At 57.5% G+C, this 14,727-nt stretch overlaps 1 protein-coding gene and 1 long non-coding RNA gene across 6 annotated transcripts in view; both read right to left on the bottom strand.

The window, feature by feature from the left end:
- MSI1 (musashi RNA binding protein 1) overlaps positions 1-5,850 on the bottom strand; it is a 30,253-nt gene extending 24,403 nt beyond the window's left edge. Inside the window, exons 1-5 of one of the 2 annotated variants that reach the window (XM_066978628.1) lie at positions 5,638-5,850; positions 5,311-5,351; positions 5,078-5,159; positions 4,879-4,963; positions 159-200 (exon numbers count right to left, since the gene is read on the bottom strand). In XM_066978628.1, the coding sequence (XP_066834729.1) occupies positions 159-200; positions 4,879-4,963; positions 5,078-5,159; positions 5,311-5,351; positions 5,638-5,696 (309 nt within the window). In that variant the 5' untranslated portion in view covers positions 5,697-5,850. The remainder of the gene's footprint in view (positions 1-158; positions 201-4,878; positions 4,964-5,077; positions 5,160-5,310; positions 5,352-5,637) is intronic. The other variant, XM_066978629.1, reaches the window with a different exon arrangement.
- A 666-nt stretch (positions 5,851-6,516) lies between these two features.
- Positions 6,517-14,727, bottom strand: part of LOC106031354 (uncharacterized) — a 42,084-nt gene continuing 33,873 nt past the window's right edge. For all 4 annotated transcript variants that reach the window (XR_010825426.1, XR_010825428.1, XR_010825427.1 and 1 more), the window contains one exon: positions 6,517-7,909. This is a non-coding gene — a long non-coding RNA (uncharacterized lncRNA). The remainder of the gene's footprint in view (positions 7,910-14,727) is intronic.

Raw genomic sequence — 14,727 nt, 5'->3', positions numbered from 1 at the left:
CCCAGCACTGCACTGCCGGCTCAGACCATGCCCCACACGAGTCCTGAGCAAACCCCAGGGAGCGACTCCGCCACAGGCGCTGGCAGCCTCGCGCAGGGGACAGAACCTCACCACCACGACCCGCCCCTTCGAGGGCCGCGGGCCGCCGCAGTACCTACCTTGGGCTGTGCTCGGCGGGGGAACGCTACCTTCGGGTCGATCTGAAAGAGACGTTGGAAAGGAGAGGTGAGCACGCTTTTGTTGCCTCTTTACAAACGCAGGATTTCCTCCGTGCGCACGGCCGTCTCCGCCCACGTGGCACACCTTGCTACAAGCCCAGAGCATCTACCTGAGGAGCACAAAACGAAGCAGGCCGCAGGCACCTTCCCCCGCTCGGTAAGGTGCAGTCCACGGAGACTACAAGTCCCAGCATGCAGCAGTCCGGCTCGGGCTGAGCGCCGGCCGGGCGGCACCCGGAGCCCATCACGTGCCGGGATTAACGGGCTCGGCTGCACCCTCCCGCCCGGCCTGCCCCTGGGTGCCCTGCATCGCCGGCGTCGCGCTAAAAGTGCTTCCTTTTGCCTTTTTGCTCTCCCTTCCGCTCTACCTCCCAGCACAGAGCTCACCTGGTCAGTAACAGGACGGAAAGGAGGCGGCACGCGAGAAGCCAAACACATTTCACCCCGCAACAGAGGGCGAGGCAACAAAAGAGCCGCCAGGAGGGTACAGAATAAACCCAGGAGCCCGAAGCCTCCCGCGACAGACGCGCAGGGGCTGTGGCCGCGGGGCAGCGTGCCGCCCCTCTCCCGCGGGCTGCAGCGCACACAATGAAGCCGTGCCTCCCCTCGGCGCGCTGAGCCCTCCTTTGTGCCTGCTCAGCCGCCGCACGGACCTGCCGCCACCCAGGTGCCATGCGTCCTGCTGGGGTCAGCGCGGCCGAGCGCTGCGTCGGCCTCCCACCGCCACCACAAAGCCGGGGCAACGCGAACGCAGCCGCGCGCCCAGCGCCCGTGGAGCCCGCGCTCCTCCTCTGCCTCCACCTCTTTCTTTATCGCCTATTTTTTACAGCAACTCCGGTGAAGTTACATCACGGCGGGGATGATCCGGACCTACAAATCAGCTTAAGGAGACCCGCGGTACAGGCAGGGCTGGCTCGTCCCCGCGCTTGGCCGGGCGTGCAGCTGGGAGGGCAGCCCAGAGCATCGTCCCACCAGCCCAAAAGGAAGCTGTGCTTCTCGACCGCCTCCCGCTGCTTTGTTCAGCCTTGCAGCCTGGCCGCCCTCCCGTCCCGCGCCCTTTCACTTGTCACGCAGCCCCGGAGCTCGGCCTCCCCGGGCCCTTCCACCAGCTCCTCTCCCTGCCTTCCCCACCTCCGTCCTGACTCACGGCCTGCAACATAAATAAACTCGGCACCTAAGCAAACAGAGGCAACAGCGAAGAGCACAAATAAACTCAAAAATAAACCTCCCTCCCCAGGCTGCGAGCAGGCAGATCAGAGGACCCTCTGGGTGCCTCTCTGGGGTATCTGAGCCGTGCCCCCTCTCCCCGCACACACACACGCACGCCCTGCCACTTCCTGGCCAGCGCAGGCACCCACGGCGAATTTTGAGGACAGGGGGACGGCAGGAGAGCAGGAGGTTGATGGCAGATAATAAGCAAAAACAATAATCTACTGTCTTTTACTTCTCAGCCAGTGTCATTCAGCTCCTGCCAAGAAGATGCTTTCATACTCAGCAATGCTAAGCTCGGCCTCATTTTCTCATTACCCTGAGTGTGAGCAACTGGGCAGAGATAACGCGTCCTCCTGGCTGGAGGGAGCAGGCAGTCGCTGCACGAATTCTTCTGCACAAGCAGCTATTGTTGCAGGTAGAGGGGGGCCCGGGTGAGCGGCTGAAGGGGCAGCCCTGGGAACACGCGGAGGAGAGCGAGTTCAGTGCCGGCCTCAAGTTACTAAAAGTGGACTGCTCCTCGGTGGCAGGAGGCTTTCTAATTAAAGCAAAAGCACCGGTACCTTTTTCCCCCTCGTTTCTGGTGTTAAAACAAACAGCCCCAGAGGAGTTGTGTTTCAGTGTCACCCGCTGACGTCACGGATCCTTTTTACAAACCTAGATAGAAATCTGCTGAGAGTAAGAGCATTCAGAACTGCTCCGATCGTATCCAAAAAAAAAAAAAAAAGAAACAAAAAAACCCTGTATCAGGCTACGGCAAGTGGAAGTTGACCGAGCACAAACCGCTTTCACTTCACCCCACGAGGCTGTAGGGACGAGGAATCCCCCTGATGTGGGGCACCTGCCGGTGCAGGTGCACAGGGGGCTCCTCAGTAACGCTCTCCATGCCAGCAGCTACCATCCTGCACCTCCTGCGCGAACCTGGCCGGCACCGGTGCCCCAAAGCAGGGCCAGGGCAGGGCAGGACCCACGAAACCTGACGGCTGGGTTCGTTCCTTCATCGCGCCTCTACGGCTGCCCTCCCTCCATCAGCCGGCGCTGCCCCCAGAGCCACGCTCTCCACCACAAAAGACAAACCCAGCAAAAAGTCAGGAACGGCAACAAAGAAACGAGCGAGTGACCCAGCACCACCGAGCCTGCGCTTCCCCCAGACAGAAAGAAGAAGCTCAAGGCAGAGGCCAGCTGCAGCTTTACAGAGTCACGCAAATCTTTTACCTTGAGACTGCCAAGCCAATTCTCATATCAAGCATTTCCATAAATAACCCCGTGGGCTGCTGCTATCTAGCTTACAAACAAAGAAAAGTCTCAAAAGCACAAGCTTTCCCCGGAGAATCAGGCCAACCGTGCTCGTTAGGGTAGGAAGAATTGGAAAACAATGAAGCAACAAGTTGGGCAGACACCGTCGATCAAGTGTTGTTTACCAGGAGACACGGAGCCTCGAGAGAAGGCTGCCCTTTCAGGACACCGGGCCTTTTCCTCCAAAGTTTCTCAAAACCCTAAATTAGGATTCAGATGAGTTTGTGTCGTTTAACCCGTGACTCACAGCAGTTTCAGCTCAGCAGGGAAAAGGCGCATGGAGGCTCCACGCAGCACCGCAGGACCAACCTCTCACCTGGCAATTACCGGGCAAAATACCCCAAAACACCTGACCCGGCTGAAAACCAACCAGCGTTAAAAACCAAAAAGGACGGGGAAGGGGATCAAAGTTCCTAACAAAGGACGGACCCTGGCGAAACAGCCCCCACGCTCTCTGCCGCGCCGGCAGGGCGAGCGGAGCAGATGTGGCCGGGAATTTCAATGGCCGGCTGGTCCCCACGCGCCCTCTGCCACGAGGCCGTCTGTTCCTGCAGCACCCACCCACCCCTTCCCTTCCCTTCTTCTCCCTTCCCTTCTTCTCCCTTCCCTGCCCTCGTGGGCCACGGAGCAGCGTTGCGGAGGCAGCGGTGGTTCAGAGAAGAATGGAGACCCAGGATTTCACCTCGCTCCCGGCCCCAAGCACCATCAGGATCGCTGCCACCCACCGCTTGCCTTTCCAAGAGGGGTCCACGCCAGCCCGCGGGCTGCTGACGGGACTGGCTGATCAGACACCGTGTTTACACAGGCTAGCAAAACAGAAAGAGGGGAAAAAAAAAAGAAAAAAAAAGAAAAACCTGGGTCCTCCTCAAAATACTTTGTCATAACCCTGCCCCAGAGCAAAACTCCCTTTACATCCCTCCCAAAGGAGGAGGTTTGGGGTCCTGGGGACCCAGGCCCGGCCAGGAAGGCTGGAAGAGGTTTAACCCCGAGCTCCCAGGGGGAGGAAGGACCTGTGCACATCAAAGGGAGCGATCCAGGCGGTTAAACAGGAACAGACACAGATCTCGCTGCAACTCGCGCCGTAAACCCGCAGAAAGGGGGTCTTGCTCTCCCGCCCCCTCCGTTCTGCCGAGATAAAGGCGAGGATGCCCGAGCCACGCGCTGGAAATAAAGTTGTGCGTTTGGACTCCTCGGCCGCCCGTGCCCGGAACAGGAACGTCGTCGCCCTTCGCCATGTCAGCCCCTCGCAGCCCCTGCCGCTCCCCAGCCCTACCCTCACCTTCACCCCTGGGGCAGCAACGCGGAAAAGGAATCCAGGGGAAGGGAAGTCACCAAAACTGCAGAGCAGGGACCTCCCACTCAGACACCTCACCCCCACCCCCCCAAAACCGAGCCCGCACATCTCCCGAGCGCCACAGATTTGTGAGGCAGGACCGGGTACCACCCGCCTCCGGCCCTGGGAGCCGCCGAAATCTCCCCGCGAGCCCTCCCGGGGGGCTCTCAAGCAGAGAGCCGGAGCCACGGCCGCCGCTCCGAGAGGCCGCCGGTGGCCCACATGGGCGGGCGCTGGCCACGCTCGGAGACAATAAAGTCCTGAACCTCCGCGACCGTTACCAAAACTTCGCCTGGGGAAAGCCGTGGGGCGCGAGGACCGAAGGCTCCCTGCCGAGGGGCAAGCACAGGCCGCCGCGGCCGCAGGAAGCGGGGCCTCGGAGGCTGCGAGGAGGGAGCAGCGCCAGGGGCACGGCACCCCTGGGGAGCACGAGGGGCGGCTCCCCCTCTCCCCGAGCACCCGCACGGCCGTCCCCCGGCGCGAATCCTCGCCCCCAGCCGCGCTCAGGTGTCCCGGCGTGGCAGGGGGCCGCGGTGGCTGCGCGGAGGGGCCTTGCGATCGGCGGGCAGGAGGACGACCGCCGCCGGGATCCGCGGATCGATGCCCGGACATTGGGTCAGCGGTCAATAGCGAGCCCGGAGCTGGGGCAGCAGCTACGCTACCAGCTGATAAGTGAGGTGGAGAAGGGGCCGATCAATCTTTATCAGTAATCGATAGTTTACAACCTCTAACTGGAAATCAAACACCGCAATCGATGGCTGCTCCGAGCACAGCCGAGCTCCGCCGGCAAATGCACCCCTGAGATGAGAGAAGTCATCTCACCGTCTTGGAGTCCAGTTCATGTCTGGATTGGGCCAGAACCTTGTCGACGCCAGCCTGGTCCATGAACGTGACGAACCCGAAGCCCCTGAGCCCCGCAGCCCGGGCAGGAGAGGGGATGCGGAGAGAAGAGAGAAAGTTGGTTAAAGTGGCGGCCGGGCCGCGGCGGGGGCGAAGGGAGGAGCGGGCCCGGCCTCCTCACCTGGATCTCTTTGTCAGCGGGTCCCGCATCACCAGGCACTCCTTCACCTCGCCGAACTGGCTGAAGTACTCCCGCAAACCCTCTGCAAGCACAGCGCCCACCGTGGGTGTCCCGGCGCGGCCCCGCCGCCGCCACCACCCCCCCCCGGACCCCCGGACCCCAACCCCGGCCCCGCCGCCCCCCCCGGCCCCCGCCGGGCACCGGCGGCAGGTGCGGGGCCGCCGGGCGCTCACCTTGCGTGGTCTGCCAGCTCAGGCCCCCGATGAACATTTTGCTGCGGGAGGAACGGGGACAGCCGTGAGCGGGGCCGCGCCGGGGGGCCGCCGAGCCCCGCGGGGGTGGCGGCGGCGGCGGGGCCGGGCGGGGAGGGGAGGGCGCGGATCGGCCATGTTGGCACCGCCGCCGCCGCCGCCGCGCCTGCCCGGCCCGGCCCGGCCCGGGGGGAGGAGGCGGCCGCGATCGGCACCGGGACCGGGAGCTGGGGGGGGGGGGTAAAGGGGAGGGGGGGGGGTGTTAAAGCGGGGTGGGGGGGGGGGCGGCAGCGGCCGCCGCGCCGGTACCAGGGGTCGTGCGGGGAGTCCGGGGAGGCGAGGCCGGGCTGGCTGCCGTCTGTCTCCATTCGGACCTCTTCTCCCTGCGAGGAGCGGCGCCGCACTCCCGGGGCAGATGAGCGCTGGAAAAGGGGCCGGACGGACAGGCCATGCTGCCCCCTCCCCCGACCCCTCTCCGCCGGGCGGGGAGGGAGCGAGGGAGGAGGGCCCGGCGGGCACAACCTGCCCGGCTCCTCCCACCCCCGCCGGGCTCCGCACGCATAAAACCCGCCGGCGGCGCCGGGGCCGAGCACCGGGAGCCGCGCCCGGAGCGCACCGGGGGGAGCGGGGCGGCCCCGAGCGGCCCCCGGCCCCGCTTTGTCCCCGCCACCTGCGGCGGGGCCCCGGACAAAGGCCGCGGGGCTGCCCCGGGGCGAGGACGCGGCCGGGCCGGGCTGCTCGGAGCCCCCCGGGCGGGCAGCGGGCGGGATAAAGCCGGGCCCGGGCTGCCGCGCTGGGACCCCCCCGGGGGGCGGCGGCCGCCCTCGGGTCTCCCAGCGGGGCTGCGGGCACCGGGCAGCCCCCGCGGCCCCTTCCCGGGACCCCGCGGGCGGCGGGGTGGGGGCAGCGCCCAGCCGCTGCCGCTGCCTGGAAAGGACCCGCTGGCAGCACCGAAGCAGGGGCACGCAGACCCCGGCCCGCGCCCTCCTCGGCCCCCCGTGGGCGGCGGCACGGCGGCCCCCAAGTCACCCGGCAGATCCCTCGCTCCTGCGAACGACCAGGCTCGTGCCAAGCCTCTCGCCGCTGGCTCGGGTTCGTCCCCACGCTGGTGGCTTCGAGAGCAGGTCCGTGCGCTTTCGGCTCGGCTCTGGGGCAACCCGGCCTGGGTGGCTAGGGGAGCTCGGCGAGGAGCAAGTGAAACACTGGTTGTCACCTGCAAGTCTACAGCGAGGCGAGCTGGAGCCTCTGTGCTGGTTGCACAGGGCATCGCCCAGAGACAGGGCGCGTGCTGGCATCCGTGGCACATCGGAGCACAGCAGCACACAAAACCTCTGCTGGTTGGTGCTGTGAGCCCGCCTCAGGACAGAGGGGTATCGCAGGGTCTCAGGCTGTGGGCTTCTAGCAAGGGCCACGATGCTGCCAAATATTCTCCACGCACATCTCCAGCTCCTCTCCCTCCAGCACGTGCCTTCCCTGTACCTTCTATTACTGCCCCACACAATGCACCAAACGGCTCTCAGGTCAGCACCTGCCTCAGCTGACCTTTCTTCCACGATCACTTCATGTGCCAACACAGCTCGTCTCCCTCCTGGACAGGAGCCAGGACGCCTTGCTTTAGTAACACCACCTAGTAGCATCTTTCATAACCTGGGCTCATCCCAGAGCCCCTGGTGCAACCAGGAGTTAAATACATCCCCTCTGTTAGCTCTCCAAACCCCCATTCACCCACTCGACTTCGACACTAGGTCGGTGACACTGTCCCATCTCCTGGCCCTGTACCTGGGCGCAGCAACACGCTCACAAAAAGAGGCTTGGCAGCCACCCCTAGGGACCGAGCTGTGCAGCATCCCAGTCGTGGCCACAGAGCAGCCCCGGCTCCCACCGGCCCAGGCTGAGCTGCTTCCGCAATAACCCACTCATTCCACAGGGCTGAAATCACCGCGCTGGGTGGAGGTGCCTCGAGAGGCAGCTGGGCTGCTGCGGAAGAGAAACAGAAACAACACACCGAGGTGGCACCACGGCTGGCAGCAGCGGTGCTGAGGCAGCATCTCTGCCATCTCCCCTTGTACATCCCCCCGAAAATGGGCTATAGCTGGGCCACCAGAGAGCCACCGCCGCTGCCTGCCATGCTGCCCAAAGCCACTGCTGCTGCGCTGCCTCCTGGCACCTGCTCTGATTTGGATGGCAAATACTCCAAATGGGGAGCTAATGTTTTGCAAGTCACCTAGCACAGCTTTCATGCTCCATTGATCGCCCAACTTAGGCAGAGTAGTAATGCTAATTAAACACAAGAAAGGGAAAAAAAAATAAAAGAAACAAGAGATCAGTGTTAGGCATGCTAAGAAACAGGAGATCTGTGTTGGGCATGCAAAAGGACAACACCCCTTTGTTTACTACCAGTGCATTGTTTTTAAATTTTAAATGCGTATTATCTACAAGACAGATAAAGTAAAGCAGTCTGAGAGACACAGCATTAAAACGCTTCATCATATATATTTGTTGCATTATGCTTCTTCTTTCAGTCTCTTCTTCACCGAAATAACATTGGAGAAGGGAGAACGGGATCAATGTGAGTTAACATCTGTGAACACAAGAGGAAAAAGCATGAGTCTTCAGGAGGGGTTGGATGGAGGCTGTGGTTGGACTTGCATCACCAGGGAAGATGGTACGCTGTACCACGTAACTTATTCCAAGGCCCTTTCCAAAACATACATGCAATACTTCGTATTTCCACCTTAGGACCCCAAAGCGCTTTGGTAGCATCAATGCATTTCTCTCTCTAACACGCAAGACAGCAAGTCCTGAAAAAATCTGTTGATTAGTGACAGTAGGAAGCTTTCCTCCCAGAGAAGTAAATATATAAAACATTCCAGACCTTATGATTGGAAAGATGATCTCCAAATATAAAATAATGCAGCATTGTGTTCCTGGGGCTGCAGACAGACAGCTGTAGTGCCTCTGTGGCTGCTGCTGAGAGGTTGCCAAACACCAGCGAGATTAACAAAACTGCTCAGTTTTCTTGCTGCTATTCAGTGTCTCGTGTGTGGTAGAGTGACACTATCAAAATCATGTCCACTTCCTGCTGAGGACGATGATTGGCAAAGCTCTGCCCAGCACCAGTGGCAGACACTGGAGTTATTCATGGAAAGAGGGAGGCTCCAAAACGTGGAGGTTAGGGGAGGGGCAGGGCAGCGGCGGCCTCTTTTACTCCATCATACACGGCTTAAGGAGAGATCGAGTCCTGGAGACCTGTCTCTGTCCAGGAGCCAGGAGCTTTTGGCAGTCAGGTACTTTGAGAAGTTTTGTTTTTCATTTCGCTTGGACAGTTAATAAACAAACTTGAATTGGAATCCAAATCATTTTTGTAATATTTGCGTTACGATGCTGAACAAGCAAACCTGGAAGACATTAGCTGCAGCCCCGCCTGGGGGCAACGCCAGGCTGGCAGCACCTTCCTGCAGAGCTCCTGTGCTGCGGAGTGATGCTGGCCCTCTGGAAAGGCTGATGGCAAAACTGCCCCGTGCACGGGCAGCCACCGCGTCTGCCTCAAAGGGAACCGGCTCGGGGCAAGAGTCAGGCGTGTTCACGGAGAACTACTTAGAGAACTCCAAGTATTTCGGCTCCATTCACGCTGGGGGAAGGATACATGCAGCAAGAGGCAGAGAGGAATGGCTAAAGGCACCAAGGATTTCTTGGCTGTCTAAGAAACCTCACTGAGCAAGAAAATAAGATACGTGGTGCAGAACAACAAACAGCAAGGTGGGAAAGAACAGAGGAGAGGAACAGGGCTGCACGCAAGACAAAGAGAGAGAAGTATATGCGTGGGTGAATAAAGGGAAGTATGAAGAGTAAATAAACACAACAGGGATTACTGGAAGAAGGGAGGGAGGGAGGGAGAAGAGAGGGGAGACCACCCCAATTACCACAATACAGTAAGAAGGATTGGAGCTTCAGACACTTGAACTTCATCTGCACGGAAGGGAAAATAAAACATAATTTGGCTCTCTCAGAGAGAGAAGAAAGGGAACGAGAGAGCTTGTAACACAGTGAATAGGGATGCAGCATAAAACAGCAAAAGAGGAGAGGTCTCTGAAGGACAGCAGGACACCGCAGGCTTCCACTTGCTGTCCTGGAAACGATGGGCATGGGAAAAATCAGAGCCCTTCCACAAGCCCCAACAACCCCTCCGCGGTGACTGCTCTACACGACCCTGTCTGCAGCGAGGGAGGAAGCACCGGCTGACTGTTCAGCCACCAGCCGCAGAGCTGCCCCGCTGACCAGGCACGGGTGCCAGCTCTCTGCAGCACGGAGGGCTCTCCTCCCCGAAGGTGGGCTGCAAACATCTCCACTTCCCATCAATCTTCTCTCAACGCAGCACTCCAAAAGTTACGTAGGAAGTGACAGAAAACAACAGCAAGTTTGAAAAACAGGGGTTTTCTCCTCAAACATGCCCTGAGCATCACCATCCCTCCCTCCCAGCTCTCAGTTACGAGCTGTCGCTGACTTTCATCAGTCTCTGCTTTCTGCTCCGTCCTTGCTCCGACCTAACCCCTGCCCGGCCCTCCCTCCAGCACCCCGAGCAGAGGGGACCTTCCCAGAGCACCAGCCCGCTCCTACCAGGCTCTTCCCCACCCAGGAGCAGAGCACTGCCTCTGCTCTTCCCTTCCTCGCAGGAATTTCGGAGCTTCCCATGGGGTGGTGACAGGGAGGGACCCATCTCTCCACTCAGAGGAAGGAGAGGAGGATGCGTGCAAAAGAAATGCACCAGATCTGTTAGACTGCTGTGAAGAGACGTTGATTAAACTGTTCCTTGTGCTCGCTGGGGAAAGGACGCTCAGCTCACAACACAGAAGGAGACAAAGGTCTCAGGTATCCTGACAAACCTACAACTATAAGGATGGCTGAAGATGGAAGAGGTCAACCAGGAAGGCTGCAGAAGCCCCATCCATGAGCATTTTTAAGGACAAATTAAGCGAACATCAGTTTGGCGATGAGGTTATATTTTGTTATGGATATATTTTATTATTTTGTTATACTAATCTGCTTATTGCAGAGAGGTGACATCTTGGCATTGCTTCTAATCCTCAGTTTCAGAGGAAGAACAAGGAGAAATTTAGAGGATGTGGTCTGCAGGCACGTGTCGGGCAAGGCACAGTACGGCATGGGGCTGGGCTGCATCAAACACCACCGGGGCTGCAGGGAAGGTCTGGGATCAGGCTGGATAAAACGGCATTAACAGAAAAAGGTCTGGGTCAGGTCTAAGAGCACCAGCCAGTGCAAGGGCTGCCAGGTATCTCAGACAAAACGGGCTTCTGCATTAACATAAAGAAAGCGTTGAAGTTCTGTACTAAAGCAAAATCCCATGTCCCAGTGAAAAACCACCCCGGAGAGCTTTTCCAGCGCCTCCCCAGCGGCAGAGCTGGCACCCTGCAGCCCAGCCTGCAGAGCAGCTCCTCGGGCAGGGCCCAGCAATGCTGCGTGATCGGTCCCTCTGTGCATCCTCTGCAGGTCTGCCACACGCGTGAATTATTTATCGGGGGCTGAAGTCAGCACCATGGCAAGGACCTCTAAGATCTGCCTTAGAGACAGCAGAGTCCAGGGGAACAGGGGAGCGCTGAGGGGAAGGACGGCTGGATCCTCCACTGAGCTGCTCGCAGGAGGCAGAAAACCTGGCTGCTGGCACTGCCCCAGAGCAGCACCAGAAGAAAAAGGCATTTACAGGAGCAAGCGGAGAACTTCTGGCTCAACGCAGGAGCAGGAGCTGAGCAAGCAGAAGCTGTTTCTCCATCCCCGCTCTTTCAGGACATAATCAATTTCCTGCTTCTGCTCTAACACTCGCGCTGGCTTTTAACTCTCCCATTTCTTCAAGACTTATTTTCTAATCTAAGCTGACGGGACCTTTGCTCCACAAATCCCAACAGCACTTCCCAGAAGACATCTTTATAGCATTCTGGTACTACGGTGGCGTAAAGCAACTGGAACTACGCTGTTGAAACTTAACAGCGCAAAATTTAGAAGGTTTACAGATTATTTGGGGAACGAACAGAAAAGAGCTTCTTTAAAATCCCAGGTATGTGCTGGAGCTCCCGAGGCAGGAAAGGTTCAGACCAAGGCAAGTGTACGGGACAGAAATACACCCTGTAAATCTCCTTAAGCAGCTCAGCCTGTCCTGGTTCCTCAAGGTTTTGCCAAGGTATTTTGTTTGCACTTGCCACATGACTCGCATCAGGCATCGCAGCCTAATCAAGACGGACACCAGTGTCTTCCCGGGCAAAGCTCCCATCCTCAGACTGCAGGAGCAGCTTAGCTGCTTTGTGTGCGTAATTCCTGCCCGAGCCGCCTTCCTGCTGAACCGGGCAGGGAGGCACAAGGGAGACCGCAAGGGTCCGGCTGCACTTGTCCTCTCTGGTCGCCCTCCTACTTGCCACAGAAGAATATTCAACGAGGACCTCACTGAGCGAGGCACGAAGTGCCCCAGCGGGTGCTGTACGGAGGGGAACTCCTGTCTTTCCATAGCAGCACGCCCAGAACAGATGCTCCGGGGCCAGGAGCGGTATCCTCGGGTTTTATCTGCCCCCCAGGGCACACCGTCTTCACTCAGGCTTACGGGCTGCTGATCCTTTCAGGCGAGAGAACGTGAAACGAGGGGACTGTTGCTAGAGACTCCAGTCACAGCAACCTACACCAGCTTTTAAATATGTTTAGAGCTGAAAGAGGCTCAAAAGCTGCCCCTTGGTCTCGGGACACAGCGATTCCCCCTGCCCGCAGACCAGCGAGCTGACCTCTAACCGAAGACAAGCCCCGGTTCCGCACCACTCATAACCTAGTGGGAAATATTTTGCTCCTGCCGCTACTTGTCTGTTCTTGCCCTTGTATCTTCTGCTCAATTTTCACAGCCTTTAAGCATTTATCTTTTCACGCCTTTGCCTGCTCTGGATTTCCCTCAAGGCTGATTTTGCTACATTCGGGTCCTTATGCCATTTTCTTTTTTTTGCTCCAGACAGCCCTCTCCCACCCACCTCACACCCAGGCGATCCACGAGCTGAAGCAACCCGAGGCACCGACCCCTCTCCCACCCGGAGCAGATCCCACCACTGCACCCCTCGGAGCTCCCAGCCGGCTGGTGGCCGACCCCACAGCCGCTCGGGACCAGCTCCCTCCAAAGCAGCTGCCCGGGACATTCCTCAGCACAAAGCTGGGACGTGGGCAACGTGGAGACACTGCCAAAACCGGGGGGATGAGCGGAGCAGTGGGAAACCTCTCTCATGGTGGAGGTGCACAACAGGTATCGGAACCCTTCCTTTACCAGAAATAGGAATGAAACCGTAACCTCTGCCATTCCGAGTCTGTCAGACACACCTATCAGAACGGGGAACACCAGTATCAAATCTTAAAGCTCCTAGAAAAAAATAAATCTAATTATATGTTTTAAATTTAATATTTAATTCCATCTACCTGCCACGTTGCAGACTGATCAGCGAACTGATTCTGCTCTCACGTTTGAACGACCGACTAGGGCAGCTCTGGAGACTCCAGAGGAGGGGAATCTCACGAGTTCCACTGGAAATAGTAGGATCATCGTCAGGCTTATGAAATCCTGACTCACCAGACTTGTAATCTGATTACATGGGTGTTTTTGGAAGCCCTGTTCAGTGTGTCCCGTCCTGCTCCAGCATTTCCCCTCTGGAGATCACCAAGTTTGCTGCTTCAGACACCCTGGGGATTTGGAAGCTGCCCACTTGCGATGGATGGAAACAGTGAGGCAATAAGGCCCAGTCTTTCAGAAGTTCCCGTCGTTTTTGAGCATTTGAGTCAAAAAGCTGGAGATGCAGTAAACATTCTTGGCAAACAGGACTAGGTAGAGAGCAGGACGTTCAGATAATCCTTACCTTCTGCGTTTTCAGCCGCAGCAGCACCCTGTCCCCTGCTCTGCAGCACTCAGCTGGACACCAAGAAAGCTAGTACAAATACTTTCCTGTTGTCGCATTCCTGTTACAACTTATAAAACATACTTGAAGCAAATCACATTTTGGAGGGTGAACCTAAAAAAAGCCTCTCTGGTGTCTGAAGAAAGCTGGGGACAGAAGAGACATTTGCTGGGAAAGCAGCTCCGGAGCCAAGCAAATTTTTGAAGTGGGAAAGCTCCTCTTACACACTCCTGCTAGTCAGACAGAATGTGCTCAAGTTTGTTGGTCATTCTGGAGCCCTGCAAGCAATGTAATGTCTGGTAAATTCATTCCCAGATGCTGGGGGAACGAGGGGTTGTGGGAGGAGAATCAAGATGGGGAGAGATTTACTGCAGAACAGAGAAAAGGCAAATCGATGAAAGTTTGTTCAGCCTTACCTCCTTTCTCTTTTTCTTTCCTTTTTTTTTTTTTTTTTTAAGCGAGGCTGCAATAGGAGAAATTTGGGGATTTTTTGCTTGTGTTGCTTTAAGGGCAGGAATGCTGGAAACAGAGGTATTTGATACCTTTGCTGCTAATTACAGTGCAAGCTCCCAGTGTCCTGACAATGCCCTTGTCCCTGACCTGGAGGGGCCTCACTGTCTCAGGGTCAGCTGTAATTTAGTTTTAGGTCAGCCCAGGGACTCTCCTGCCAAACTAACTGCACTTTGTTTTGAAGTTGAAACCATTTACTAGCAAGGAAGGGTCTGAGACCATCAAACTCGTTTCACTAACGAGAAACAGCAACCCAGCAGAGCCCCCGAGACGAGGGTCAGTGCCGAACACAAGGAGAGCTCGGCTGCGTCGCTAAGGAAGGGGTTGTTCCGCCCGCCGAGCCACACGAGCCTGAGCTGAGCTCTTCCGTTCCCTTCAATTAAGCGTGTTTATTACAAAACCATCGAGGGACCAACTAGGCTGTGCCAGTCCCCGAGCAGGCACCGCGGCATTGTCAGCCCCCCACCTCCGAGAGTTTACGACACAGTAGCTGCACGTAGTGGGAGGATCGAGGAAGAGAACTGCTCTCAGTACAGCTCGGGAGGTGTTGGTGCCGCTCCTACCTCTTCTCGCAGATTAACTAGGTGATTTGGGGCAAGAAATTCCATTTCTCTGCTTGCAAGCTGGGATTTTTCGTCCCTACCTCAAGATCTGCTTCGAGCTTTTCAGAGAGAACATGCTGCAGAAAATAACCTGAAAATACTTTTTAACTTCCTCTGAATAGTCAGCTCTCTCTAACTCCCAGGGAAAGAAGTACTTTTTTCAAATCAACAGATTTGGATCCGATCTTCTTCCCCCTCACCATATTCACGGACAGAGATTATGCTGTCAGAACACTGCATAACGCTGCCTGAAAGTAACTTGTCGCCTGAAGAGCTGTTCTCTACAATTTGTGGGTGAGTCTGAGAGCCCAGTGCATTTCACCTGTTTTCAGTCCCCACTCTTTTGCATTTACGTGGAC

The sequence above is a fragment of the Anser cygnoides genome, chromosome 17, assembly GCF_040182565.1.
Source record: "Anser cygnoides isolate HZ-2024a breed goose chromosome 17, Taihu_goose_T2T_genome, whole genome shotgun sequence".
Taxonomy (NCBI): domain Eukaryota; kingdom Metazoa; phylum Chordata; class Aves; order Anseriformes; family Anatidae; genus Anser; species Anser cygnoides.
Note: the sequence above shows the minus strand (reverse complement) of the source record. Positions and strands in the feature narration are given on the sequence as shown.